At 41.3% G+C, this 24,623-nt stretch overlaps 1 protein-coding gene and 1 long non-coding RNA gene across 3 annotated transcripts in view; one reads left to right on the forward strand and one right to left on the reverse strand.

Moving 5' to 3' along the window:
• The first annotated feature begins 718 nt into the window (after positions 1 to 718).
• Positions 719 to 24,623, forward strand: part of CPAP (centrosome assembly and centriole elongation protein) — a 31,838-nt gene continuing 7,933 nt past the window's right edge. Inside the window, exons 1-11 of one of the 2 annotated variants that reach the window (XM_072993677.2) lie at positions 719 to 813; positions 2,541 to 3,033; positions 3,918 to 4,041; positions 4,558 to 4,696; positions 5,693 to 5,798; positions 6,052 to 7,624; positions 9,372 to 9,504; positions 10,069 to 10,234; positions 17,437 to 17,676; positions 18,770 to 18,869; positions 23,296 to 23,396. In XM_072993677.2, the coding sequence (XP_072849778.2) occupies positions 2,620 to 3,033; positions 3,918 to 4,041; positions 4,558 to 4,696; positions 5,693 to 5,798; positions 6,052 to 7,624; positions 9,372 to 9,504; positions 10,069 to 10,234; positions 17,437 to 17,676; positions 18,770 to 18,869; positions 23,296 to 23,396 (3,096 nt within the window). In that variant the 5' untranslated portion in view covers positions 719 to 813; positions 2,541 to 2,619. The remainder of the gene's footprint in view (positions 814 to 2,540; positions 3,034 to 3,917; positions 4,042 to 4,557; positions 4,697 to 5,692; positions 5,799 to 6,051; positions 7,625 to 9,371; positions 9,505 to 10,068; positions 10,235 to 17,436; positions 17,677 to 18,769; positions 18,870 to 23,295; positions 23,397 to 24,623) is intronic. The other variant, XM_072993678.2, reaches the window with a different exon arrangement.
• LOC144588061 (uncharacterized) lies at positions 8,980 to 16,679 on the reverse strand. The gene is made up of 2 exons (XR_013543395.1): positions 15,317 to 16,679; positions 8,980 to 10,256 (listed from the first exon to the last, which is right to left on the reverse strand). It is a non-coding gene; the product is annotated as an uncharacterized LOC144588061 (long non-coding RNA).

A 24,623-nucleotide genomic window follows, 5' to 3' on the forward strand; every position in this document is an offset into this window, starting at 1 on the left:
GCATCCCAAAGGCTAGATCACCAATTGAATCCCTATATAACTACTAAAATGAAGTATATTCGCATCTTGACACACACCTGATAAAGTGAAATCTTGCCTTTTAAAGTTTATTTTTAATCCCACAGTAATCTGTGGACCAAATGTAACTGATAATCGAGGCAAGTTGCTATCATTCAAAACCCCAGCCAGAAAGTAACCATAATTCTTTAGGGGAGTATTTTTATTTAACATAAGAAAAATCTTGAACAGTAAAATGAAAGGCCATGTCAAATCCTTATGGAAAATAAGCGACACAGAATAATAAATGCCCTGAGAACAAGGGGAAAAGCATTAAAACTTCCACTATGATCTTTTTAAAAATGTTTATTAGTAATATACTTTAAATATGTTTGGTTATTAATTTGAGCTTTAACAACAATTAATATAACGTGAAATATAATTATTCTTAGGACCCTACACAGGAACCATTTTTGCCATAAGGCGCAAGCACAACAACGGGGCATCCTTCTTTGGACGAAAAAGATCGGTAAGGTCGCTGCCCCGCCCTTTAACTGCCGCCGCTTTAGGACGACAAACGCAACTGCGCCTGTGTAACGTCTTTATCTTTTCCCATCGCTCGCTGGGAATTGTAGTTGATCGTGTGACAGTTGCCTCCTTTTCAAGATCAAGGCCTCTTGCACATAGTGAACTACAACTCCCAGAAGGCACCGCGCCCGTCATTGTTCAGCCTGTGGCGCTGAGCGGAGGGAGGATGGCGGCAGGTTTGTAAAGGGTCTGATGGGCGTTTTTCTGCGGGGAAGCTAAAAGAAGTAGGTGAGTGGCTCGTTGTCAGGGTTGGAGGGTATTTAAGGGGCTGCAGCTTTTAGCATTTCGCGCGACTTTTTATGTTCCTTGGGGTTTTATTGTGAAGTGAGCTCCACAGTAATTGTGGAGTTACTGCATCTCCTGACAGATACAGTCACTCCATAATTCTTTTAATACCAGAGCCTACCTTTACCTTTGAATCAGATCAGGAAGCCCACTTTAACGGATGGCTAACCCTGCATATTTGCATTTTTGATCTATTTTTCTCTTCTCATACATGCCTGTTGTCTCCCTATATGTTTGCTTTAGGTGTTTTTATTTTGAAACAGAAAAGAGTGAAATAGTGAAAATACTTTTACAAAGCCTTGCTTACATAGGAGAGGTAAAAGTTGGTTGTGGGTCCCATCACATCAGTTTAAGATTAAATTTTATGTGCGTGTGCAAAATCTATTTATCCAGATTTATGGTAGCATGAGTTTTGATGAGAGGGTCACATAGTTCACTTTTTCAGAGGTATCAGTTTTGGGACTTTGGCTACATAAATATAGGTGTTGTTGATTGTGGGATATAGATAGTGCACAGACAGCAAATTTAAGAGCAAAATGAGTAGTGATGGTTACAGCCATTCATGTTAATGTTATTTATTTATTTATTTGTGTAACTTATATGCCGCCCACACCACTCGAAGGTCTCTGGGCGGCTTACAGCATTTAAAATACAATAAAAAGGCAAAACAATTAAAGTGCAGTTAAAATATAAACTCTAAAAATTGCCATCGGACCCACAGTTGATATTATTTCAATTAAAAGCCTTCTGGAACAGGAAGGTTTTGACCTGGCGCCGAAATGTCATCAGCGTTGGCGCCAGACGAATCTCAGTCGGGAGGGTGTTTCATAGTCTGGGGGCAGCTGCCGAAAAGGCCCTTTTTCTACAAGCCCTCCCTCTTATCTCCTTAAGGGATGGCTCTTTCAAAAGGGCTCCATGGTTAGATCTTAACTGCCGGGTAGGTTCATATGGAAGGAGGTGGTCCTTCAGGTATTCAGGTATTTTTGCCTGTTTTTTTCTATCATGAAATTAAACTTGAATTGATTTGCAAATAAAAATAGTAAACAGCAACAAAATGATAAAATAATCCTATTAAAATAAAATTGCTGTGTAGGTGAAGATTTTTAAAGAAAACATATTTATTCCTGTGATTATTCAAAAAAGGCCATTACTTCAGGTGTCAACTGACAAAGCAAAGGCATATTTGATGTTAGTATTCAGGGAGGAGGAGTATGAATCCAGCCTTCAAACACCTGCAGACACCTTCCTTTCACTCACTTGGACAATGCTGAGGCCTCCTTCTAGGACTTTATTTCCTCCTGCAGTGCCTCTTGGGGACAGTAGTCCCTTTATGTTTTGTATAGGATGCCTCTCAGAACATTGTAGTAACTTCCTACCAGGAAATACTGCAGCAGGAAATGAAGGCCTAGAAGATTTTGCCTTTGTCTAGAAAGCAAAATGAAGTTGTTTGCAGATACACATTTGTGGTCTGGAACTTTCAGAATTCTGCCTAGGCAATTCTGGGAGAATTCTGAGAGTTAAGAGTCCAAAACAAACAGGCCCACCCCAAAACAAGCAGCACACTCCTACTAACTACCTCTAATGGATCAAATTAGTTACAGTACTTATTTACCATCTCTATTGCGCAAGGAATAATGGATGGTGTGTCTTGATTTTGTTTAATTGTCCAGGTCCTGACAATCAGGTAGCAGATCGCTGAAGCTTTCCCAGCAATAACAGAGGACTTGAGGTTGGATTGTCATTTTCCTGATGGCTACTTCAGCAGATTTTAATTGGGAAGAAAACTTGGTAGCACACTGGATGTCAAATGCGTCTCGTGCTGGAGTCATACTAAACCCCATGTTCTCAAACTTGAAAATCCCTAGAGCAAACAGCTTGGACAATGCCTCATCAACTCTTGCACTTAATTTGCACCACAGTTCAAGAAGGACTTCCTTAAGTGAAGACTCTCTATGCAGTGAGCAAGCCTTGGGGCCTAACAAGGCTTGTGTGGAAATGGTGAACTCATCTAAAACTCTATTTCCAAATTCGTTGGTTAAGAAGGATCTTATACTTATGCCTAAGGATGTTCTGGTTCCACGGCAGCAAACTGATGTTGAATGTGATAAATCGGACTTAGATGAAGAACATTGCACCGATCTACTTCTGCAAAAGCTTGAGCAGGTTAAAGAAATATTGCTTGTACATTCTCTATAGAGCTAGAATAGTGCACTAGTTAGAGTGTTGGTCTGATACGTAGGAGATCCTGGTTCAAATCTCTGCTGATCCATTACACTCCATGTGTGTTCTTGGGCTTGTCAGTTGTTTTCACCTCATCTATTTCAGAGTTATTGCAAGAATAAAGTTGGGGTGGGGGAAATTTAACGGGGGGAAAAGCAGTATGGTTATATAACAAACACACATAACCATTATCTTTGTGAAGTTACTGAACTAGAGTGGTCTATTGACTAGATAGGCGGGATATAAATAAAATAAATAATAAATAATTCTTGAAAATGGTAGGAAAACGGGTATGCTTCTTAGCCATTAATGAATTTGGGCTTGAGCTTTCTTGCTGGATTTCATAATAGTACTGAAATGAAGAGTAGCTGTAACCTTGGAAGGATCCCTCAGATGATGACTTGCCTGTTTTAAGCCTCGCTAGTAATTTGGTTAAAAGGTAAAGTGCAGATTTGATTTTTGGAAGTGCATAGTCTAGACAAAAATATGAGCATGAGTTGTTGTCAACTGCAGATATATTAGCTTTTGGAGCATTTAATGCATTATTCTTTATAATAATATTGTATATATTTTCCTTATGTAACCTCCTGTATAATCAATTGTTTTGTTTTCCCTTTTTTGTTGTTTGCTGCATATTTTTTAAAAAAAACTCTGCAAAAGCCAAATTATCCTCTTGATGTAGAACAATCGGTAGTTATCAGACTCACCCTTCAGTCAAATACAGGTCATTGAGTGTACAGTATTTAGAATCTACTGGTTTTTTTTTCACTGTATGATGTCAATTTCTGTAAGTTCTAAGAATCTCCTTGACTTCTTATGCTCAAAAGCTGAAAGGATGGCAGCAGCACAAGCAAGAGCAGCTGAAAAGGCAACAAATGGATGAAATCCAAAGGCTGATGGAGGAGCAACACAGACTACTCTCCATGGTCTCTGAGCAAGAAGCACACACTGGTAAGTCAGCATGAAAGGTATGCACCATTAATAATGTACACTATGGTTAAAATTGGCTAAGAATCATTTTATTGCTTGCTTTTTCTTGTTTTTGGAGAGTGTTAAACTTCACTAGACTCATTCAGTTAAATATATCTTTTTCATCAGGAAGTCCTCTATCAAGTATGGAAGAATACTAGGGACTGCTTTCTTTTTTGCAGTTTCCCAGTATGGCTCTCTTTTTGGAAATACCTATACAATTTTGAAAAGCAGTACTTATAGGAGTGCTACACTTGCACATGGGAAAGAGTCTCGTCGCAAAAGCCCACATGGGTGCTGCTAAAGCATGCAGAAATCGTAGAAATTGGCTCTTTCAAGTTGCATTGAAACAATGTCCCTAAAGACCACATGCTGTCCACAGACCACATGTTGCCAATCCCTGATCTAAGGAAAGAAGAATCTGTTTCTTTTGGTGTTTGTTATATCACACTTTCTGGGGAAACCTAATGTTGTGGTTTTTTTTTTTTAATTTTGTAGGAGAAAATATCGAGTCTCCAGAGAAAAATATCCTAGAACATGCAGATGGAGACAGTGGTTGTGAAGGCGCAGGGAATGTAGAGTCTTCTGAAAGTCTGACTGGAGCAAAGTGCATGGATAGGTTTAATGCAGAGGAAAGGTGAGGAGGTTTTGCCAGCAGAACGGCCCTACATATGTATGCACATGCAGGCATTCTAGCGTACAATTTTATATCTGTTCACTCTGAAGTAAGTTCAATTAAGTGTGGTATGACTTCACTCCAATGTATTTATTTATTTATTTATTTATTTATTTATTTATTTATTTATTTATTTCATTTATACCCCGCCTATCTAGTCAATGTGACCACTCTAGGCGGCTTGCAACACACACTATAAAACAATTAAACATATAACATATCACATAACATAATTTGCATAAATAAAAAATAAAATAAAAATTTTCCCAAAGACGGCAAGAAACAGGGTATATTATAGCAGAAAAGGAAAAAAGAATAATTAGGAATTAGCTGGAAAGGGGGAAGGCCTGCCTGAACATCCATGTTTTCAGTTGTTTCTTAAAAATACCCAGCGAGGGAGCTGTGCAAATCTTAGGAGGTAAGTTGTTCCAGTAAGCTGTTATAGGATTACACTGCAGAATACATGTATGAGAAAGTAAATATGCCTGGTGTACTAATCATAAGCAGATAGCGACATGACACAGCAAGGATGTTACTTGTCAGGAGCAGCATCCAAAGGAGGTAATTCTGTAGAAACTCAATTTCTGACATGTCCATATCCCTGATATGGAGAAAGGGGGTGACATGGATGAGTGAGGACCTCAGCCTCCCTCCCATTTCGAGTATTGCTTAGCACCTTGACTCTGATATTTCTGTTCTGTTTGGGAAAGTATGCCAAGCTCAGCTGGAGAGGGCTGTTGTTCTCATGTCTTGTGGGCTTCCTATAGGCATCTGCTTGGCTTTTATGGAAACAGGATAAAGCCCAAGTATGGCAAATCTGTACTATAAAAATCTATGTCATCTTATAAGCTGCAAAGCTGAAAGGTTATGATGAATTAAACAAGACTGTAAATTTAAAGGTATATATTTCACATGTTTATAAAATTTGACAATTGAAATTGAGTTTTCTTGACACAGACCCATCCCTGTGAGTATTCAAGGGGGAAAACAGTCATTTGAAGAATTCCTAGAAGAACAGATACGATTGGAAGAGCAGCGGCTGAGTCAAAAAGGAAATGTAAAGGTTAATAATTACACTCATTATTTGATATCAGTACAGTAGTTGCAAAATATTGGTAGTTTGCTGTTAGTTTTGTATCAGGTTAAGCCATTGCTTTAATTCTTCTTCTTTCATTCTTGTAAATGTAATATATAAAATGTATTAGCAAATATAGAATTCTTAAATATTGTTTTGATGGTATGTGATAATTTATAAGGAAAGTAAAGCTTACATATATGAATACCAGAAATTTAATGCATGTTTCTTTTAACTTTAGGATGTTGGAATAGCAGCCTGCCAGAAACCAGTGGCAAAACGACCCTTTTTGAAACGAGGTGAAGGCTTAAATCGGTATATTAATGCCAAACATAAGGTAAATAAACAAAAAGAGAATGAAGCAGCTGTTCATGTGGATACATCAGAAGTCAGAAACACAGTTAAAGTAGATAAGCTCCAGCTTCATCGGAAAACTGCCCCTTTAAATAAAGAACAAGTTTCTGATAACGTTACATGTAAAAATAATAATCAGAATAATAAAACAAAGAAGGGTTTTTCTGCTCGAAAAACAACAGTGCTGAGGAGTTCTCTCAGAAAAGGGATCTCTACATCTACAAGACAAAGCTCTAATGAAAAGAAGCCTGGAGAACTGAGGAATTCTGTCAGATCAGAAATAAATGGTGAAAGAGAAATGAATAAAGAAAACATAGTGGCACTTGCAAAGTTTGAAGAAAAAGATACCAAGCTATCAGGAGAAAAAACTGCACAGCCAAGTGAACGAACCAGGTGTCTTACAAATTCCTTTCAAAATGACCCAGATCTCTCTCTTGAGCTTTCTTTCCAGAAGAAGTTGGAGAACTGGGAAACAGAAAAGGAAATAGAAAAAAATGAATTGGATGAATTTTTATTTCTAGAACAGGCTGCAGATGAAATCTCTTTTGCTAGCAATTCTTCACTTGTACTACGGCTCTTGGATCAAGGCCAGCAAATTTCCACCGGTCATAGACTGTCTTCCACTCCTGTCAAATATAGGCAGGAGCAGATGTGCATGCTGGACATTACAGCTGTGGACAGCGAAAACCAAGTACAGGATATTTCCCAAGAAGCCAGCAATGTCAAGACCAGAGGCTTAGTTACTGGTTCCCAAGCATTGGAAATGCTGAAGGATCATAAAAATGAATCTGATGGTAGAAGGGTTCAGGCCTTTCCTACTGCTGAGTTCCAGACATTTAAAAGTGCTGGATGGGATGATGATACATCTGATGAAAGTAGTGAGGTGACCTCAGAGTTTGAAGAGGAATTGGAGACTACCGTAAAACTTGTGAATGATAGAACTGAAAAGCCTTCTTTGACAACTATAGCTGACAATCCTTTATTTTCTAGGCAAGGAAAACAAGCTCAAGGGCCAAATCAAGATGCCATTCCTGATTCACTTGGAGAAGATTCATCTCTTGACCAAGAAAATGAGATAAACAAAGCTGCTACATCTGAGTCCATGTATTATCCAAATTCTGTCGAATTTGATGATGAAACACCATGGTCTGACTTTGAAGAGAATGGGAGTCAGTGTGCCCAAATAGTGTACAGTGACGGCATTACTCAAGCGCCTTTGCCCCCTAATGGCTCTGTGGAGAGTGAGGCAATCGTGCCAGACAAAGTGATAAAGAGGAAGATTGCCATGGTGAAGAAAGAAGAGGTGCTGCCAAAGCAAAGTGTGACTGACAGTGAGATCACGGCACCCCCCACAACAGATCTGATGCTGAAGCTCTTCCCTTCTTTGAGGCCCAAACAGAAGATGGATGTACAACCAAAGCATGATGCCAAGCCCAACATGGCTCAGGAAGAATCAGAAGGTAAGCAAGAGGGAGAAATCAATGCTATGCAGAAAGTATCAGCTTCATACTTTGCTGCTGTTGTCTCCAAAGCCTTTCTGTTCTTTCAATAATGCTGCAGTACCCATTCTCAGAAATGCGTAGAGAATCCTATGCAACATTGTGAAGTACTGCCCCTTGAGTATTGTTTATAGTCGGCTGTTGATGTTGTATCAGATGCTCCCTATTTCAATGGGTAGAGCACATGGCTTGTATTCAAAGGGTTCCTGGTTTAATCCCTGACATTTTCGGTTAAAAAGGCTGCAGTTGGTGATGATGGGACAGCCTTCTGCTACCACTCAGAACTTGCTGAGCTAGATGGATACACAGTCTGATTCAATACAACACAGGTTGCTGTGTCTTTTACTGTATTGGCTGTCTTTGTGGTAGGAAAATGACACTGACACTCCCTGTTCTTGCCTTCTATAAATTGAAGGGGTAATTTTTGAAATGGGGAGCCTCTCCGACTTAGGCAGTGCCAGTCTTCGATGAGTCCTTTGGGCCCTGGAAAATTGGGTGTGCATTTCATTGATGTCTTCTCTGTGAATAGAAAAATCTGTTGCAGAAGTAATTCCTCCAACCTATGGAGGTTGACAACAAACAAGGGTCACACTTTGCATGCCCCTTCTTGTTCTTCGTCCATCATGTGCTGATGCTTCAAAGTAGATGGTCTGAACAGTAGATGGTACCATGTAGGTACATGTCTACTGTTAGATTTAAAGTTCAACGTACTGACCGGAACTTTATAGTCCAGATAGGCAACTGATCCCTTTGCAAGACAGCGTGGGGAACCTTGAGAGGTTTGGGGTTACATATGCCCTGGAAGGCTGGACACTGGAGGGCTGTGTTGCACCCAGAAAATATATTTCTTTTTTAAAAGGGTTTGTTTTCCTAAAAGCCTCCTCCTGCCCTCTCGTGGCCAAACTGAAGGGGCTGTTATGTGTGCTGTGAGGTCACACCTGACTTAGGGCAACCTGTGAGATGTTTAAGGAGTGGTTTTACCCATCTTTCTCTCTCCCCCTCTCTCCTGCTCAAACATTGTTCTTTTGTACATCATTTTGTTTCCATTATAATTGAAAAATAACATTTTTGGATCCTGTTTCAAATGCACAATAGATCGTGTGTTACTCTTACATGTACCCTGTTTCCCCTAAAATAAGACCTAACCTGAAAATAAGCCCTAGTATGATTTTTCAGGATGCTCGTAATATAAGTCCTACTCCAAAAATAAGCCCCAGTTAAGTCGAACCCTGCCCTCCACCATTGTGCAGCAACCAGAAGATAACATGACTGTATTTGAATAAATGTAGATGGTTGTACATGACAAAAATAAAACATCTCCTCAAAATAAGCCCTAATGCGTTTTTGGAGCAAAAATTAATATAAGACCCTGTCTTATTTTCAGGGAAACACAGTACATACTGTGTCTTCAGATTCTTAAGAAATTGCCAGTCCTGAAGTAACAGAGTTCATTGGCTCCAATGACCCATTTGTGTGATAGCTACAATTTGAGTTTGTTTTCTAAACTTCACGCTAGGATTCTTTGGTTGAACTCTACATACTTAAATCCAGTTTCATGGTGACTCACGGGCTCATCTTCTTCTACCTTGGTTATATATCTGGTCTAAGCGCTAATGAGAGGGTGCATAACTAGCATGGTGCTGCTTAGGTATGTATGGTGCATGCAATATGTTTCAGCATCAAATGAAATGCATCTGCCCCATGTTAGGAGATTCATCTCGATCCCAACTCCTGAGAGAAAAACTTGTTGAACTGGAAACAGAAATTGAAAGATTTAGGTCAGAAAATGCATCCCTTACAAAACTTCGAGAAGAACATGAAAATGCTTTGGCAAGTCTCAGGTAACATTTTTCAGTCTTTCTTTCTAACTTCTTTATGTTCTGGTGTGAAGTTGATGGAACCTACAGTGAATCTGTGCCACTCATGTACAGTATCTGAAAATGGACTTATGATTATTATAAAAGCAATAATATTTTAAATATAATAGGTAAAACAGTGGTACCCAAGAAAAGCAGTGGCAAAGTCAGATATTTTTGTAAAATTGATCACAGGACAAAATGGATAAAAAGTGAAACTATGCTACCTTGAGCTAAATTTATAAAGGCAGGATATAAATTTAATTAAAGACTAAGTAAATAAGCAAACATATTGTTTTTGGGTCAAAAATGGTATGAGTAAACCTTGAATTAAACAACAGAAGTTTGTTACAAGACGATTGCCCTAAGGTTATTTCTAATTATTTTAGTTTTACTTAATTTTTTAATATTCTGCCTTTTTTATATTCTGCCTTGCAGAGTATAAAGTGTTCAATGAGGCTAATTAAAAGGAGCAGAAGTCAAAAAAGATTCTTTTTTGCAAATATTTATTGCTTTGGGTATTAATCATACTGTGTTGAACTATTTCAGAAAAGAAATGGCTGATTTTGAACAACAGAAAACAAAAGAACTAGCTCAAATAGAAGAAATTAGAAAAGAAGAAATGAGAAAATTGCAAAAAGAACGCAAAGTTTTTGAGAAATATGCACAAGCAGCTAGAGCCATTCCGGATAAAAAGGAACGTGATGAAATACAGGTATAAGGACAAGCCTATATACCTACTGTGACAAACCCAGACCTACTGGGATATGCCACACGTTAACTAAGCTGCCACCAACCATTCCCTATAAGAAGTCACACAGACCAGGGATGGATTTTTAAACAAATAAAGAACAAGGTTTATTTAAATCAACACACAGGGAAAATAAAATGATCAGGTGAATAAGATAGAGTAACGTGGCTTAGTTTCACTCATACATACACACAGTTTGGTTCACACAGAACCCTTAACTTGAAGCACAGACCCTGAACCTATCAGTTCTGGCTAACCCCACAGACACCTGAACCTATCAGGTTGGTACTCTGACACACAGTAGTACCCTGTCTGACACACAGACTCCCACACCAGCTTCTTCTTCCCAGCTGCTGCTTCTTGTCTGTTTCTTCACATCCCAGCGTCTCCTGAACTTCACCACACAGGCTTCACCTATATATACAGTACAGCCCCTCCTCCTGATGTCCCGCCTTCCACTCCCCATAGGATGGAACTTTCCCTCCAAACCCATGACAGACAGGTAACATCAGTGCTGTATGTAACACCTCCCCTCTTTATAAGTTGTTTTGTAGGGGGAAAGCTAAGGTGCTTTTTCCCAAAAAACAACCTGGATAAAACACACAACAACAGTTATACATACCATATCATACTTACTTATACTTACATTCTAAGTTAATTAGGCATTTAAACATTTACCATATACATTACATCAATTTACCTTTATTCATACAAACCAAGTTCAAAAAACAGGTACATTTAACTTTTTGTCATCAATATATACACATAGTCCATGTTCTTTCGCCGTCTTCAATCTTCAGGTCTTCTTGACAAGGCGTCAGCAACACAGTTCACTGACCCTCTGACCACCTTCACTTCAAAGTCATAGTCCTGCAGGTTTAAAGCCCACCTCATAAGTTTGCTATTGTGGGTTTTCATTGTCTTTAACCATTGCAATGGTGAATGGTCAGTACACAGAATAAAATGTCTTCCCCAGATGTAAGGCTTGGCCTTCTGGATCGCGTAGACTATGGCCAGACACTCCTTCTCCACGGTTGCCAAATGTCTCTCACCTTTTTGAAGTTTCCTACTCAGGTAGGACACTGGATGCTGGTCACCATTCTCATCCTCCTGGCACAGAACTGCTCCTACCCCGCTGTTAGACGCATCGGTGTAGATGATGAACTCCCGGTCGAAGTCTGGAGCACGCAGCACTGGATAGTTGATTAACGCCTCCTTCAACCTCTGGAACGCCGCCTCACAGTCGCTGGTCCACAGGATGCGGTCATCAGCCTTCTTCCTCGTCAGATCGGTCAGCGGAGCCGCAATCTCGCTAAACCTCGGGATGAACTTTCTGTAGTAGCCCACCAACCCAAGAAATGATTTGACTTTTTTCTTGGTGTTGGGTCTGGGCCAATCACGAACAGCTTCTATTTTGGCCTCCAGGGGTTTTATCACTCCTCCCCCTACCATGTGACCCAAGTATTTTATTTCTGGGCTACCCAGCTGCAGTTTGCTCTCTCTGCAGGGCCCAGGCCACAGCACTTCCTCCCCTGGGTCAAAGTGCCTCTCCCTGCCTCTCTGGACACACCAGGCTTTCTTTCTGACCTTTTGAGCTTGCAGGGTCTCTGCTGCTAGCTCTAGGTTTCTCTTTAGGTCAATCCTCAAGGTGTCTATGTATGTCACAACGTCTTGTGGGTCATCCTGGGTGATCTGCTCCCAATCTTGCTTGATCAAATCAAGGGGCCCTTTCACCCTTCTCCCAAATAAAAGTTCAAATGGACTGAACCCGGTACTGGCTTGTGGCACTGATCGATAAGCAAACAAAAGGGATTGCAGCTTCTGGTCCCAATTGTTTGGATTCTCTGCCAAGTAAGCCCTAATCATGCGCACCAGAGTCCCATTGAACCTCTCAGTCAACCCATTACTTTCAGGATGATAGGCAGTGGTTTCCTTGTGCTTAATTCCACAGATTTGCCATAAGCGTTTCATGAGCTTTGATGTAAATGATGCTCCCAAATCTGTGATTATTTCTGAGGCAAATCCCATCCTGGACATATACCCCACCAAGGCATCTGCCACTGTGTTAGTTTCAATGTTAGTCAAGGGTATGGCTTCAGGGTACCTTGTGGCATGGTCCACAATGGTGAGAATGAACCTGTTCCCCCTCTTTGTGGCCGTGGGCAAAGGTCCCACAATATCCACCCCTATGCATTTGAACGGAGTGTCAATCACAGGCAAAGGGCACAACTTTGCTTTGGTCCTGTCGCGGTTATTCCCCTGCCTTTGACACACATCACATTGTTTACAGAACTCCCTGATCTGCTTCCATATGTCAGGCCAGTAAAAATTCTGTGTGATTCTCGGCTGTGTTTTGTTCACCCCTAAGTGCGCAGCAAACACGTCAGAGTGCCCCCTTTGTAAGATCATGGGGCGATACTTTTCAGGTACCACTAGCTGACTTCTGATCCCATCTCCCCCTTTTGAGATATTCCTCAGGGTCTCTCTATACAAAATCCCCTTTTTCTCCAGAAATCTCACTGGGGTTTCAGGTGTTAGCTGGGCGTCAGTCACCTGTTCAAAACACTTTTGGAGAGTGGCGTCTGCCTTTTGCTCTTGTCCAAATCTGCTGTCTGTGGTTAAGGTTTCCACCACAGCTTCTGAACTCCCCTCTGCTTCCGTCTCTGGCTCATCATTACCCCCTTGAACTGTCCCCGTGGTGGCTTGTGAGCGTGTAATCACTAGCACCCGTTTCACATGTTCAGCCAGGTCATTTCCCACGAGCACGGCTGCTGGCAGAGTCGATGAAATCGCTAGCCGCCAAACTCCCCTCCAGCCTTGAAAGTTGACAGGTACCTCCGCGACTGGCAGAGAGATTACCTGCCCCTCAATCCCTGCCACCTTCATGCTCTCATTTGGGATTACATACTCCCTAGGAATAATATCTGGATGGCACAGGGTCACCTGGGAACAAGTGTCCCGCAGCCCCCTATACTGACGGTCAAGTATTCCTACGTCCACCCCTGCTGTCTCAAACAACTGAGAATCTGTTCTCACGAGCAGGCAGCGCTTTACCTCCACAAGAGGACCATTTTCCTCAGCCTGATCAGCAGATGTAGCTGTTTCAGATTGAGTAGCCATGGCAACAGGCTCCCTCAGTGACAAGGAGCCTTGCTCTTTCTGTACACAGAACACAGCTTTTGGCTTGGTTCCACTCGAATCCTGAGGCACAATTCCTTTTAGCTGCCTTAATTTCTCACACTCTGAGATTAGATGGCCCTTTCCCTGACAGAAATAACATTTTCTGGTGTATTTTGATTCTCTCTCATCTTGTTTTGGTTTTCCCTCCAAAATCTGAGGTCTTGGTTTCATGTCTGAGGGCTTCCCTTCACCATGGGCCCCTCCCCCTTGCTGGCTTTTCCCTGGTCCCTGAGAGTACTTGCTGTAGGTTTCTTTAGGTTTCCCCATCGCTTTCCCCTCACCTAAGGGCTTTCTTATTTGGGAAATAAAATCTGCAATCTCGGCGGCTTCTGCCACAGATTTTGGTTTCCTTTCTAGCTCCTTTTGCTTAGCCTCAAACTCAGCCCTGATCTGTAAAATTTCTTCCTCAGCCCTAGCTTTTATCTCTTTCACTTTTCCTTCAGTCTTATCTCTGATTTCTTTTAATTTAATGTCTTTTTGCTGATTATATTTTTCAAGATCTTGCTCACTTTGTCTGGCCTGAGCCTCATACTTTTCTTTCTTTGACATTTCTTCCACTGATAAATTGTTAATAAACTTATTTAGGAACTTCAATTCTAATTGTACCATTCTAATTTGGAGTTTCAGTTCCATCTGTTTGATCCTCATGTCCATTCCCCTTTTCTTGGCATCTGCCTCTGCCTGACTGATTTCAGCTCTTTCTTTTCTTCTGATTTCCATTTCCCTCACCCTCAGTTCATGCTGTTGGGCTAGGAGCATTTTTCTGAGTTCTGGGTTCTGCTCTCCCGTGCTCTCATCCTGCACTGAGCCAAATTCCTCCTCAGAACCTTGGTCCACCTGTGGGTCTTTCACTTCACCCATTTCTGCCATTTGGCTTCGAGTCAAGGGCATAATCCCCCCTCAGAACAAGCTGCTTTAAAAAGTCAAGCCTCAAAATAAAACGACCACTTTTTTTTTCTTTTGCCTCAGAACCAGCTTTCCCTATAGATTGCTGCTGTCCTTTCAGCACTACTTGCAACTGTAGCGAGTTAGAGTCTACCCCCCTCTGCTGGGCCTCTCAGCAGGCAGGCTAGATCACTGCTACTACACAGTTTTGCCTCAGCGTTTTTCCCGCCAAAAACAGGCTGCCTCAGAGCACCCTAATCTAGTCTCCCCAGTTGGCACGTTCTTCCACTAGCGCACCTCCCCCTGAGGTACACCTAGAAGATTACCTACGCGCCTCAGATTGTCCCTGACTAGACCCCCCTTGCTCTGGGCACACTTGCCAAGGCTTTGCTGGACCGCTGGACAACTGGACCAGTCGTATCCCACACGCTGGACACCAATCAATGTGACAAACCCAGACCTACTGGGATATGCCACACGTTAACTAAGCTGCCACCAACCATTCCCTATAAGAAGTCACACAGACCAGGGATGGATTTTTAAACAAATAAAGAACAAGGTTTATTTAAATCAACACACAGGGAAAATAAAATGATCAGGTGAATAAGATAGAGTAACGTGGCTTAGTTTCACTCATACATACACACAGTTTGGTTCACACAGAACCCTTAACTTGAAGCACAGACCCTGAACCTATCAGTTCTGGCTAACCCCACAGACACCTGAACCTATCAGGTTGGTACTCTGACACACAGTAGTACCCTGTCTGACACACAGACTCCCACACCAGCTTCTTCTTCCCAGCTGCTGCTTCTTGTCTGTTTCTTCACATCCCAGCGTCTCCTGAACTTCACCACACAGGCTTCACCTATATATACAGTACAGCCCCTCCTCCTGATGTCCCGCCTTCCACTCCCCATAGGATGGAACTTTCCCTCCAAACCCATGACAGACAGGTAACATCAGTGCTGTATGTAACACCTACCTTTATTTGGAAGATTTCATAGAGCAAATAAATCAACGACTCCAAAGTGGATAATAATGTTTTCCCCTAAATGGTTCATACTAGTAAAATGAACATGTTCAATCTGAAAATACGTTATCAAATCAAATGCAAAACCACTTATATTTGACCTCTGAAGCTGCTATGTCTTCAATGCAATACTTCAGCTGTGCTCTTTGTTGTTCAGCTAACAGTTGGGCTATTCGTGGTTTATTTTCAGTCATCAAAGTCCTGTGCGCAACGTGCCATGAAAGCAACTGCTATGCTTCAGGGAACCATCTTTGTCTGGAGAGTGGATGTTTGTTCAGCTATGCTGCAGTATCCATTATATACTTTTCCTGAACTATTTTTGGTAGGACCTATAACTGTATAGTACTGGGAGCCTTTTCTCTTGGTACCCATGTTACTTGGGGATGGGAAAAAAATTTTGTTTCTTACTGGTCATTCTCAGGCTCTGAGATTTATTATGAATAGGAGGCTAGACTGTTGTCCTTTCTCCCTGTTGTCTTTTCAATTAGAAGTCAACACTTCTTTGCTCAGGCAGTCTTTATGCAATTCATTGGCTGTTGAGGACACAGCTTGTTGTCAGCTGGATGCTGTACTTTTCCTTAGGGATTTTCAGTTGTTGGTAATTGGGCTGTTACATTAATTCTGCTTTAATAGTTGGTTTTTCTCTGTTTTCATTATTTAATTAAGAAAAGTAATACATTGATTTATTTTGGAGAGAGGCAGGATTGAAATAAGTAAATAAATAAATAACTCCAAAGGTGTAGGTTCAGTGCACTACAAAAACGGAGAGATGCACTGTGAATAGATTTCAAATTTTGAGTCAGATCTTGTACACAAATCTCTCTGGACTCTCTTAGTTTTTTTAAAAAAAGCAAACGTCAAAAAACTTTTGGCTCCTCTTTCGTTTCAAAGAAATCAGTATATTTTTGTTGCTTCAAAACAGGTGAAAGATTTATTGGTGCATTTAACAATAAACAAGTGTCTGTAATATGATTATGAGTCTTATCTCCTTCTGCCAAGAGGTCCAGAAGAAGTCTCCAATCTTCAAACAGGAACGGGTTGCCATAACTGTTGTTCCGTGGTCCCGGTAAATCAGCAGGGACCCAGTCTTTCATGGTCTGCCCCGTCGAACCTTCCAGCAAGGGCACAATCTTGTCCTCCCAATCACCATTCCACAGGGTTCGTCTCTCAGGGTCTTGATCCTCACAGGGTTCTTCCTCATCTCTCTTATTGTCCATTCTAGCCTCTCTCTCCTTTATCTCTCTACTCTTTCTTTCTCTTCTCTTAACCTCCTCCACTCTCTAGCCTCGGCTTCTCCCCAATAAGAGGGTCTGGGTGGGATCTCCTTTCTCCTTCTGTAATCCGCCTCCTCTTTAGGCACTCTTAGCCTCTCCCATAATCCCATCTAGGGATCCTCCATCCACACCCATTTCCAACCGGGCAGCAACTGACTCTTTTTCCTTTTTACCTCCCCTGTTCCTGCCTCAAACTCCACCCTCTTTTTCATCTCTTTTCCTGCCCTTTCCTCCTGAACCTCTCTCATCGTTACTCTCTGTATCTCTTCGGTCAGCTCCTCTATTTCTGTCTCTTCCTGAGCTTCTGCCGCAGGCTCTCGTGCTGGCTGGGGTCTCTCCTCCTTATCCTTGTTGTGGGGAAGGGACGGCTCTCCAGCAAGTGGGGTATCCCTCTTGCCTATGTCTCACACAAAGGTTCCTAGTTCACAGACCCAAGGCTAGTAGTGTGAAATTTAGCATGTCTACGGTCCTCTTTTCATTGAATTGCAATGGGTATATATTGTCCTAGATCAAATGGAGATCCATTCCAAAGCCCTGAATTGGGGAACCTGAGAAAACCTCTAGTTTTATTAGACCTCTTCAGCATCTATTTCTGAATTTCTGTAGCCTGGGATCAGTCATTACCCAGTTGTGTAACTTTTCTGATGCATTTTGGAGGGCACAGAATATAATGAATGGTAATTCTGAGTTTGCAAGCCTTTGCTACTGTGGGAACAGCAATTGGAGATTTGCACTTGTTTGTTCTCTAGTATAATGTACCGGAAAGTAACTGGCTTGTGTGTGATTTTTTTAAGGCTTTGAAACAGCAAATTGCCACCTTGCAGGGAGATTTAAAAAGAAGAGAAACTAAATGGTCAACTACCCACATGCGTCTTACAGATCAAATAGAGACCTTAACCAGAGAGAATATGCAACTAAGGGAAGAGATCAAAATCATGGAAAGATGCCGTTTGGAGGCTTGGAAGAGGAACGAAGTTTCAGCAAACAAGAAGAAAATGGACAGCTGTAGTTCTACAAAGAAAGCAGAATTAGCAGTAAGTTGGGGAGAACTGGTGTGCAGTAGTTAGTGTCATGTAAAGACTGGGAGGATTTAGATTTAAAACTGTACTCAGCCGTGATATTGAACTTGGGTTAGCCATTACCTCTGAGCCGGAGCTGGTGCATAGGGTTCATATGAACCACCTACACCTCTTGAGCTGCTTGTGAAAAAAGTGGAATTGCTTCTTTAAAGTGTCTCTTAACTGACTGGGCAACAAATCCACTATACAGTGATGCCTCGCAAGACAATCGCCTCGCGGGACGAAAAACCTGCAAGACGATTGTTTTTTGCGATCGCTATGGTGCCTCGCAAGATGGCTTCTTCTATGGCCGTGCTTTGCAAGATGTTTGCCCCCCCGCCCCCGATGCCTCACAAGACAAAAATTTTCATTCATCTTGCGAGGTTCCCATAGGAATGCATTGCAGTGCATTCCTATGGGAAACCACTTTTCGCAAGACATTTTTTTGCAAGACAGTGCTTCTCACGGAACGAATTGCATTCGACTTGCGAGGCGCCGCTGAATCTAGCTTTTTAAAAAATTACTGGAAAAATAGTTCTTGTCCCGGTTTGAGAATGAATGACTCAAAAAAGGGGAGTAGCATTTGGACAATCTTCACTGTGTAAGCAAGGTGACTTTGTATGATAGATACTATTGAGCTGTTGGACTGGTTTTTTCTTGTAGGCCAGATTTTTATTAGCAGCAGTTAAGGAGGATGATTAGAATGGGACCATCAGAAGACTTGGGAAGCTAAGCAGAAATAATGTAATTTTTGAGCACAAAATCTCCACTGAAAAATACCTTCATTCCTAAAGTTTTCATGATTGTGTATTACAGTACAGGTCTCTTGCTTAGTCATATTTGAGATTGTGTTTGAGTGCCTAGATGCTGTAAACTAAATATTAACATTTATCATAGTATCTTGATTTTTAGGTACTGTCATGCTGTAAATGGTTAAATCTTTGAAAACGTAGACTGGAAATGTAAAATTACTTTATTTGTAGGGGAAAAACCCACCTTGGATATTACCATAGAGTTTTAATAATATTCTCAATAAGCTGCTGTGTTTCGGGTTTTTTCTTTCTTTTAGCATTCAGCAGCTGTATTGCAAAAAAGCCAAACACTGTCTTCAGTTCCTCAAGCAGAAAAAAACAGCAAAATAAATGGCAAAAATGATTCTCAACCAGAAGGTAAAAATATATGCTTAAAGGAAACAGCAGACTATAGAAATTCTATTTTTGGTCTATACTTTGCAGACTCCAGTAGGTAGCTTATTTGTTTGATTGTACTTCCCCCAACTAGCAATTTTCTTTTGATTTTTCACTTTTGTTACTTGGTGTATAGGGCTTCATCAAAGTTGGCTTGAGTAAAAGTTCTGTTTGCAGTTTTCAAAGAGACAGTCATGTTAGTCTGTTTCAGAGAACACTGCTGGCAAAAAGTTGTCTTAGCAGATAAACTTTAGCAGATAAACAATGTTTACTCTGATGTTGTGAATGACATTGTCAGAGCTTTTAATGGTTCTGCCAGAGCAGATATAGAAATGCAGATGGCATCTTTTCACAGGGTCTTGATCCTGTCTCTTTATCCATGCTGTATGCCAAGTTGTTTAAAACTGGAGGAAGGAAATTGTGTATAAATACAGCCCAGGCATCCAGAGTTTTGGAGGGGGCAATATTGAGCAACCAGAAGAGTGGCAGGTTGTGGATGATACTATATGTGCGCGCGATCTCATTTGGGAGGTGTAAGGTGACTACCAGACGTCTTCTGTCATTTTCTCTTTTGGGTCTGCTTTGTTTAAGTAGTTTCTGTGTATCCATCTTGAGCTGTCAATTATTTTTTAATATCATGGAACTGGTATTGTGGTTTTATGGAATTACTGTTGTAAATCCATGAGTTTTGAATCTGTTTTGTTGATCTCAGATGTGATAATATTGGGGAGTTTGTCTGTCTGGAATCGATTCTGTGGCGTGTTCAGAATGGAAGCTAGAGGCAGATCTGTGCAATGGCCTGTATGGCCATGTTGATACGGTGTTTAAATGTCCATTGTCTAGCTGTGTAGTGGTGGCTAAATGGTGTCCAAAAGGTGTACTTGTTAAGTAAATTAGTCTACGCTCAGCTTAACAGGGGGGTGAAAATCACTGAAGTTTCAGTGTAATTCTCAAGTGATTACTTCCCAAGAGTCCAGATGATGAATATGTCATCAGTATATAGCAAGACAACAGAGAAGCTTTTGTACATGAACACTGAGAAAGCATTGTTCCAGGTTGACCATGAATATGTTTGCATTCTGTGGTATCATACATGCACCCGTAGTTGTGTAGTTGATCTGGACATGTTATTGTGAAGTTGACGTGGTATGTAAATACAAAGTTGCTCATGACCGCTAAAGTAGTGCCATCTGGTAGGTTGTAGATGTATTCTTGTTTGTTCAGGCAATCATTTGTATTCCTTACATACCTGGCTGCATTGCTGGTTTTTTTTAACTGCTTGCAGGTGCCTTGGACCTATATACAGTGGTGCTTCGAATAGTGAGCGCTTCAAATAGCAATGAAATCGAATAGCGATTAGTTTTTCGGGGCATTTTTTCGCTTTGATTAGCGATGTTTCCTATGGGTGATTTTCAAATAGCGATGGTTGGGACATTCATTAACGGGGGGGGGGGATCTGTTCTGGTGGCGCTCCAAGAGTTAGAAGGCAAAAGAGGGGGCTCGGCAAGGGAGGGAGGAAAGGAAGTAGGGTCAGGAATGGTGTCAGTGCCGAGGGAAAGGCAGAGAGTGGGGTGGTGTGTGTGTGTGTGTGTGTGGGGAAATCTTACCTTGATGTACTGCCACGTTACAGCCATGCCCGTCACAGTACACCAAGGGGTTCTCTGCCCAGCCCCGTTCATCAGAACAGACGCAGCAGCCACCCACCATCTCCTTCATTCTTCCATAAGTTTCTTTTTTGCTGATTTCCCCCCACCCTCTTGTTGTGTTGCTGATGGGGTGGTTGTTTCCAAACACACATTCACGCCTCGCCGTCTGCTTTTTCTTCTTCTTCTTCTTGTTTAATCCTGTGGGTTCTCGCTTCCTCCGGTCCGCGTTTCTTTTTATCTCTCGCTCTCTCTCACACACACACACACACACACACACACCAAACACCCCTAGGATGGGGGGAAAAGAAAAGGAGAGGGCGATAAAGAGGGCTCCCCCCCAAGACCCAAATGCCACATTGTGATTTGCAGGCGAGAGCTCGGCGGCATTGCTGGCGCTGCTGGGCTGGAGCTGACGCGGTTGCTAGTCCCCATGCACGCACGCACTCGCAGGCAAGCACGTGCACACACACACGCACACACACACTCCGCTGGATGCGGGCTGAAATCATGCGGGCTCACCTCTCGCCACCCCGGGACTCCTCCAACAGCCCCTGGCTGCCGTGGCCGCCGCCGCCGCCCTCCAAAGATCTGCAGCCCGAGGGGAGACAAACCAAGGTGAGCTGCTGGAGGGGAGCAGGAGAGCCTTGATCCGCCTTGACTCCCTTCCAAGCAACAGGCATTGCGGCTTCCCAGGCACCGCCAACTCCCCCCCCTTCTCGGTTTCCCTCCTTTAGATAAAAAAACTCTCAGAACTCAGATTTTTCCCCTCATTGAGATGCATTGAATAGGTTTCAATGCATTTCGGTGGGGGAATCGCGTTTTGAATAGCGATGTTTCCTATGGAGATTTTTTAATAGCGACGGCAATTCGTTCCTATTGGAACGGATTAGCCGGCTTTCAATGCATTTCAGTGGGAAACCGCATTTCAAATAGCGATGAAATCAATTAGCAGTGTTTTTTGCGGAATGCATTAACATCACTAATCGAGGCACCACTATGTGTGTGTGTGTGTGTATTCTTAATCTCTTTCAAACCAATAGTCACCTCTTCACTCTGCAAACACCATTTTCTGTTCTTACTGTACAGCGATAATCCTTTTGATTCAGAAGATTCTTGTTTCTGAGCAAATCAAAGTACAATAAAATTGAGGAAGAAATCACTTGGATTCTCCTGAATTTTTTTCTAGAAAAAATGTGTTTCTTTCATTTTGTAATGACTGTGTTAAAAATGTGGCAAATCCAGTTACTGACAAAAATGTAGATTTATAGAGTTATGTTTGTACTTATGAAGTTTTGGTAAATTACAAAATAAATAAAATTAAAACTAATTATTTTTAAATTATTATTCACTTTTTCTGAATTTAGAGGAGTGCATCCCTATGTAATCAAAAAGGCAGATACAGTGGGGTCTCTACTTAAGAACGTTCCTACTTAAGAACAGCTCCATTTGCTAAATTTTGCTTCTACTTGAGAACAGAAATCCAAGATAAGAACAGGAAAAAAAAAACCTTTCCTGCTCTTTTTTTAACCTTAGGTCATCTTAGGTTAAAAAAAAATTCTCCCCCTAGTGGTAGAGTACGTATTAACCAGCTTTGCATTAGTTCCTATGGGAACTAATGCTTCAATGTACGAACGCACCTCTACATAACAAAAAAACAGCCAGAACGGATTAATTGGTTTTCAGTCCATTCCTATGGGAAATTTTGCTTAAACTTAAGAATGTTTCAACTTAACAACACCATTCCAAAACGGATTAAGTTCTTAAGTAGAGGTTCCACTGTAGTTTCTATGGACGGAAAAGAGCAGATACGGATTAAATGGTTTTCAATGCATTCCTATGGGAAATGCAGATTCAACATAAGAACTTTTCAACTTGAGAACCACCTTCCAATACGGATTAAGTTCTTAAGTAGAGACCCCACTGTAACACTGCAGGTAGCACTAGATCAGTTTCCCCAAGGAAATAATGGTGTGTGTACTCTACTGTGTGCAGGGGGCCTGGGTATGTTTCTCCATTTCTATATTAACAGAGGTACAGCTTGCTATTCAAGGGGCTAGTAAAATACTTTGTTTCTTGAAAAGTGCAGGGATAGCAAGTCAGAGTTCAAATACCTTATTTATGAGACTTGGTCCTAAAAGCAGAGCTTGGAAAAGTTAGTTTTTTGAAGAATCCTATCCCCAAGCCACATGACTTGTGGCTATTAACTGTTTCATATGTAGTGCAAAAAGCTTTCCTGATACTAACGGCTTCTTAGCTTAAAATGGAATATACTTTTTAAAAAGTATTGTTTATGTGTGTGTACTGCTGTTACTTCTGAAATAGACTGCCAATGAATTTTTTATTTATTTATTAAATTTATACCCCGCCCATCTAGACACAAGTCTACTCTGGGGGCTAACAATAAAAATAGAATAAAAACAGTATAATAAAATAAAAAGGAACAATAGTAATATGGTTCAAGATGGGGAAAAATAATTTATAAAAAATTAAATGGCACTAATTCCACCAGCCGCCTAAAGTTGGTCGTTTGACTAGATAGGCGGGGTATAAATGCAATAAATAAATAAATAAATGAAGTTCTTGTGTCTCAGATTACTAAACATATATGTAATTAACATTTAATTTAAAGTACATTCCTATCCATACATTTCCTTGTATTTTGAGTTAGAAATCGGGTGGGGTGCGTGTGAGTACTTCTCGAGTCAATATATAAAGAAATGTAAACTTTACAGACCTACATTTTCATTCTGATTTTAAAACAGGAAGGCCCTTGGGAAAACCTAAACCACCAGCTGTACCTGATGAAATGGCCTTGGACAATACAGCAAAGCCTTCTGAAGAATCTTCCAAAACGTTTACGGTAGTAAGTAAATTAGGAGAATGGTGTCATTTTCCTAGTTTGAGAGAAGACAGATGGTAGTTAATTGGTGATCAAGACTGGCCCAGGAACAACCACTTAGTTTGATACAACACATTTTCACTATCCTAGTACTATAGTCTTCATGGATTGCTGCCTTGTCGCGGCGAAGGGGCTTGAGTAATTCAAAGAAGCTATGGGCTATGCCATGCAGGGACACCCAAAATGGACAGGTCAATAGTGGAGAGTTCTGACTAAACACAATCCACCTGGAGCAGGAACTGGCAAGCCACTCTAGTATCTTTGCCAAGAAAACTCCATGGACAGAAACAAAAGGCTAAAAAAATATGACGCTGGAAGATGAGCCCCTCAGGTCAGAAGGCATCCAACATGCTACTGAGGAAGAGTGGAGGACAAGTACAAGTAGTTCTAGAGCTAATGAAGTGGTTGGGCCAAAACAGAAACGACGCTCAGCTGCGGACATGCCTGGAAGTGAAAGGAAAGTCTGATGCTGCAAAGAAAAATACTGCATGGGAACCTGGAATGTTAAGATCTATGAACCTTGTTAAGCTGGATGTGGTCGAACAGTAGATGGCAAGAATAAACATAGACATCCTGGGCATCAGTGAACTAAAATGAATGGGAATGGGCGAATTCAATTCAGATGATTATTATATCTACTATTGTGGGCAAGAATCCCATAGAAGAAATTGAGTAGCTCTCATAGTCAACAAAAGAGTGGGAAAAGCTGTACTGTGATAGAATCTCAAAAATGATAGAATTATTTCAATACGAATCCAAGGCAACCTTCCAACATCACAGTCATCCAAGTTTATACACCAACCACCGATGCTGAAGAGGCTGAAATTGACCAATTCTATGAAGACTTACAACACCTTCTAAAACTGACACCAAAGAAAGATGTTCTTCTCATTCTAGGGGACTGGAATGCTAAAGTAGGGCGTCAAGAGATAAAAGGAACAACAGGGAAGTTTGGCCTTGGAGTTCAAAACGAAGCAGGGCAAAGGCTAATAGTTTTGTCAAAGAGAACAAGCTAGTCATCACAAACACTCCTTTCCAACAACTCAGAGACGACTCTACACATGGACATCACCAGATGGGCAATACCGAAATCAGATTGGTTATGTTCTCTTCAACCAAAGACGGAGAAGCTCTATACAGTCAGTAAAAACAAGACCTGGAGCTGATTGTGGCTCTGATCATCAGCTTCTT

Source organism: Pogona vitticeps, chromosome 3 (assembly GCF_051106095.1).
Source record: "Pogona vitticeps strain Pit_001003342236 chromosome 3, PviZW2.1, whole genome shotgun sequence".
Classification (NCBI taxonomy): domain Eukaryota; kingdom Metazoa; phylum Chordata; class Lepidosauria; order Squamata; family Agamidae; genus Pogona; species Pogona vitticeps.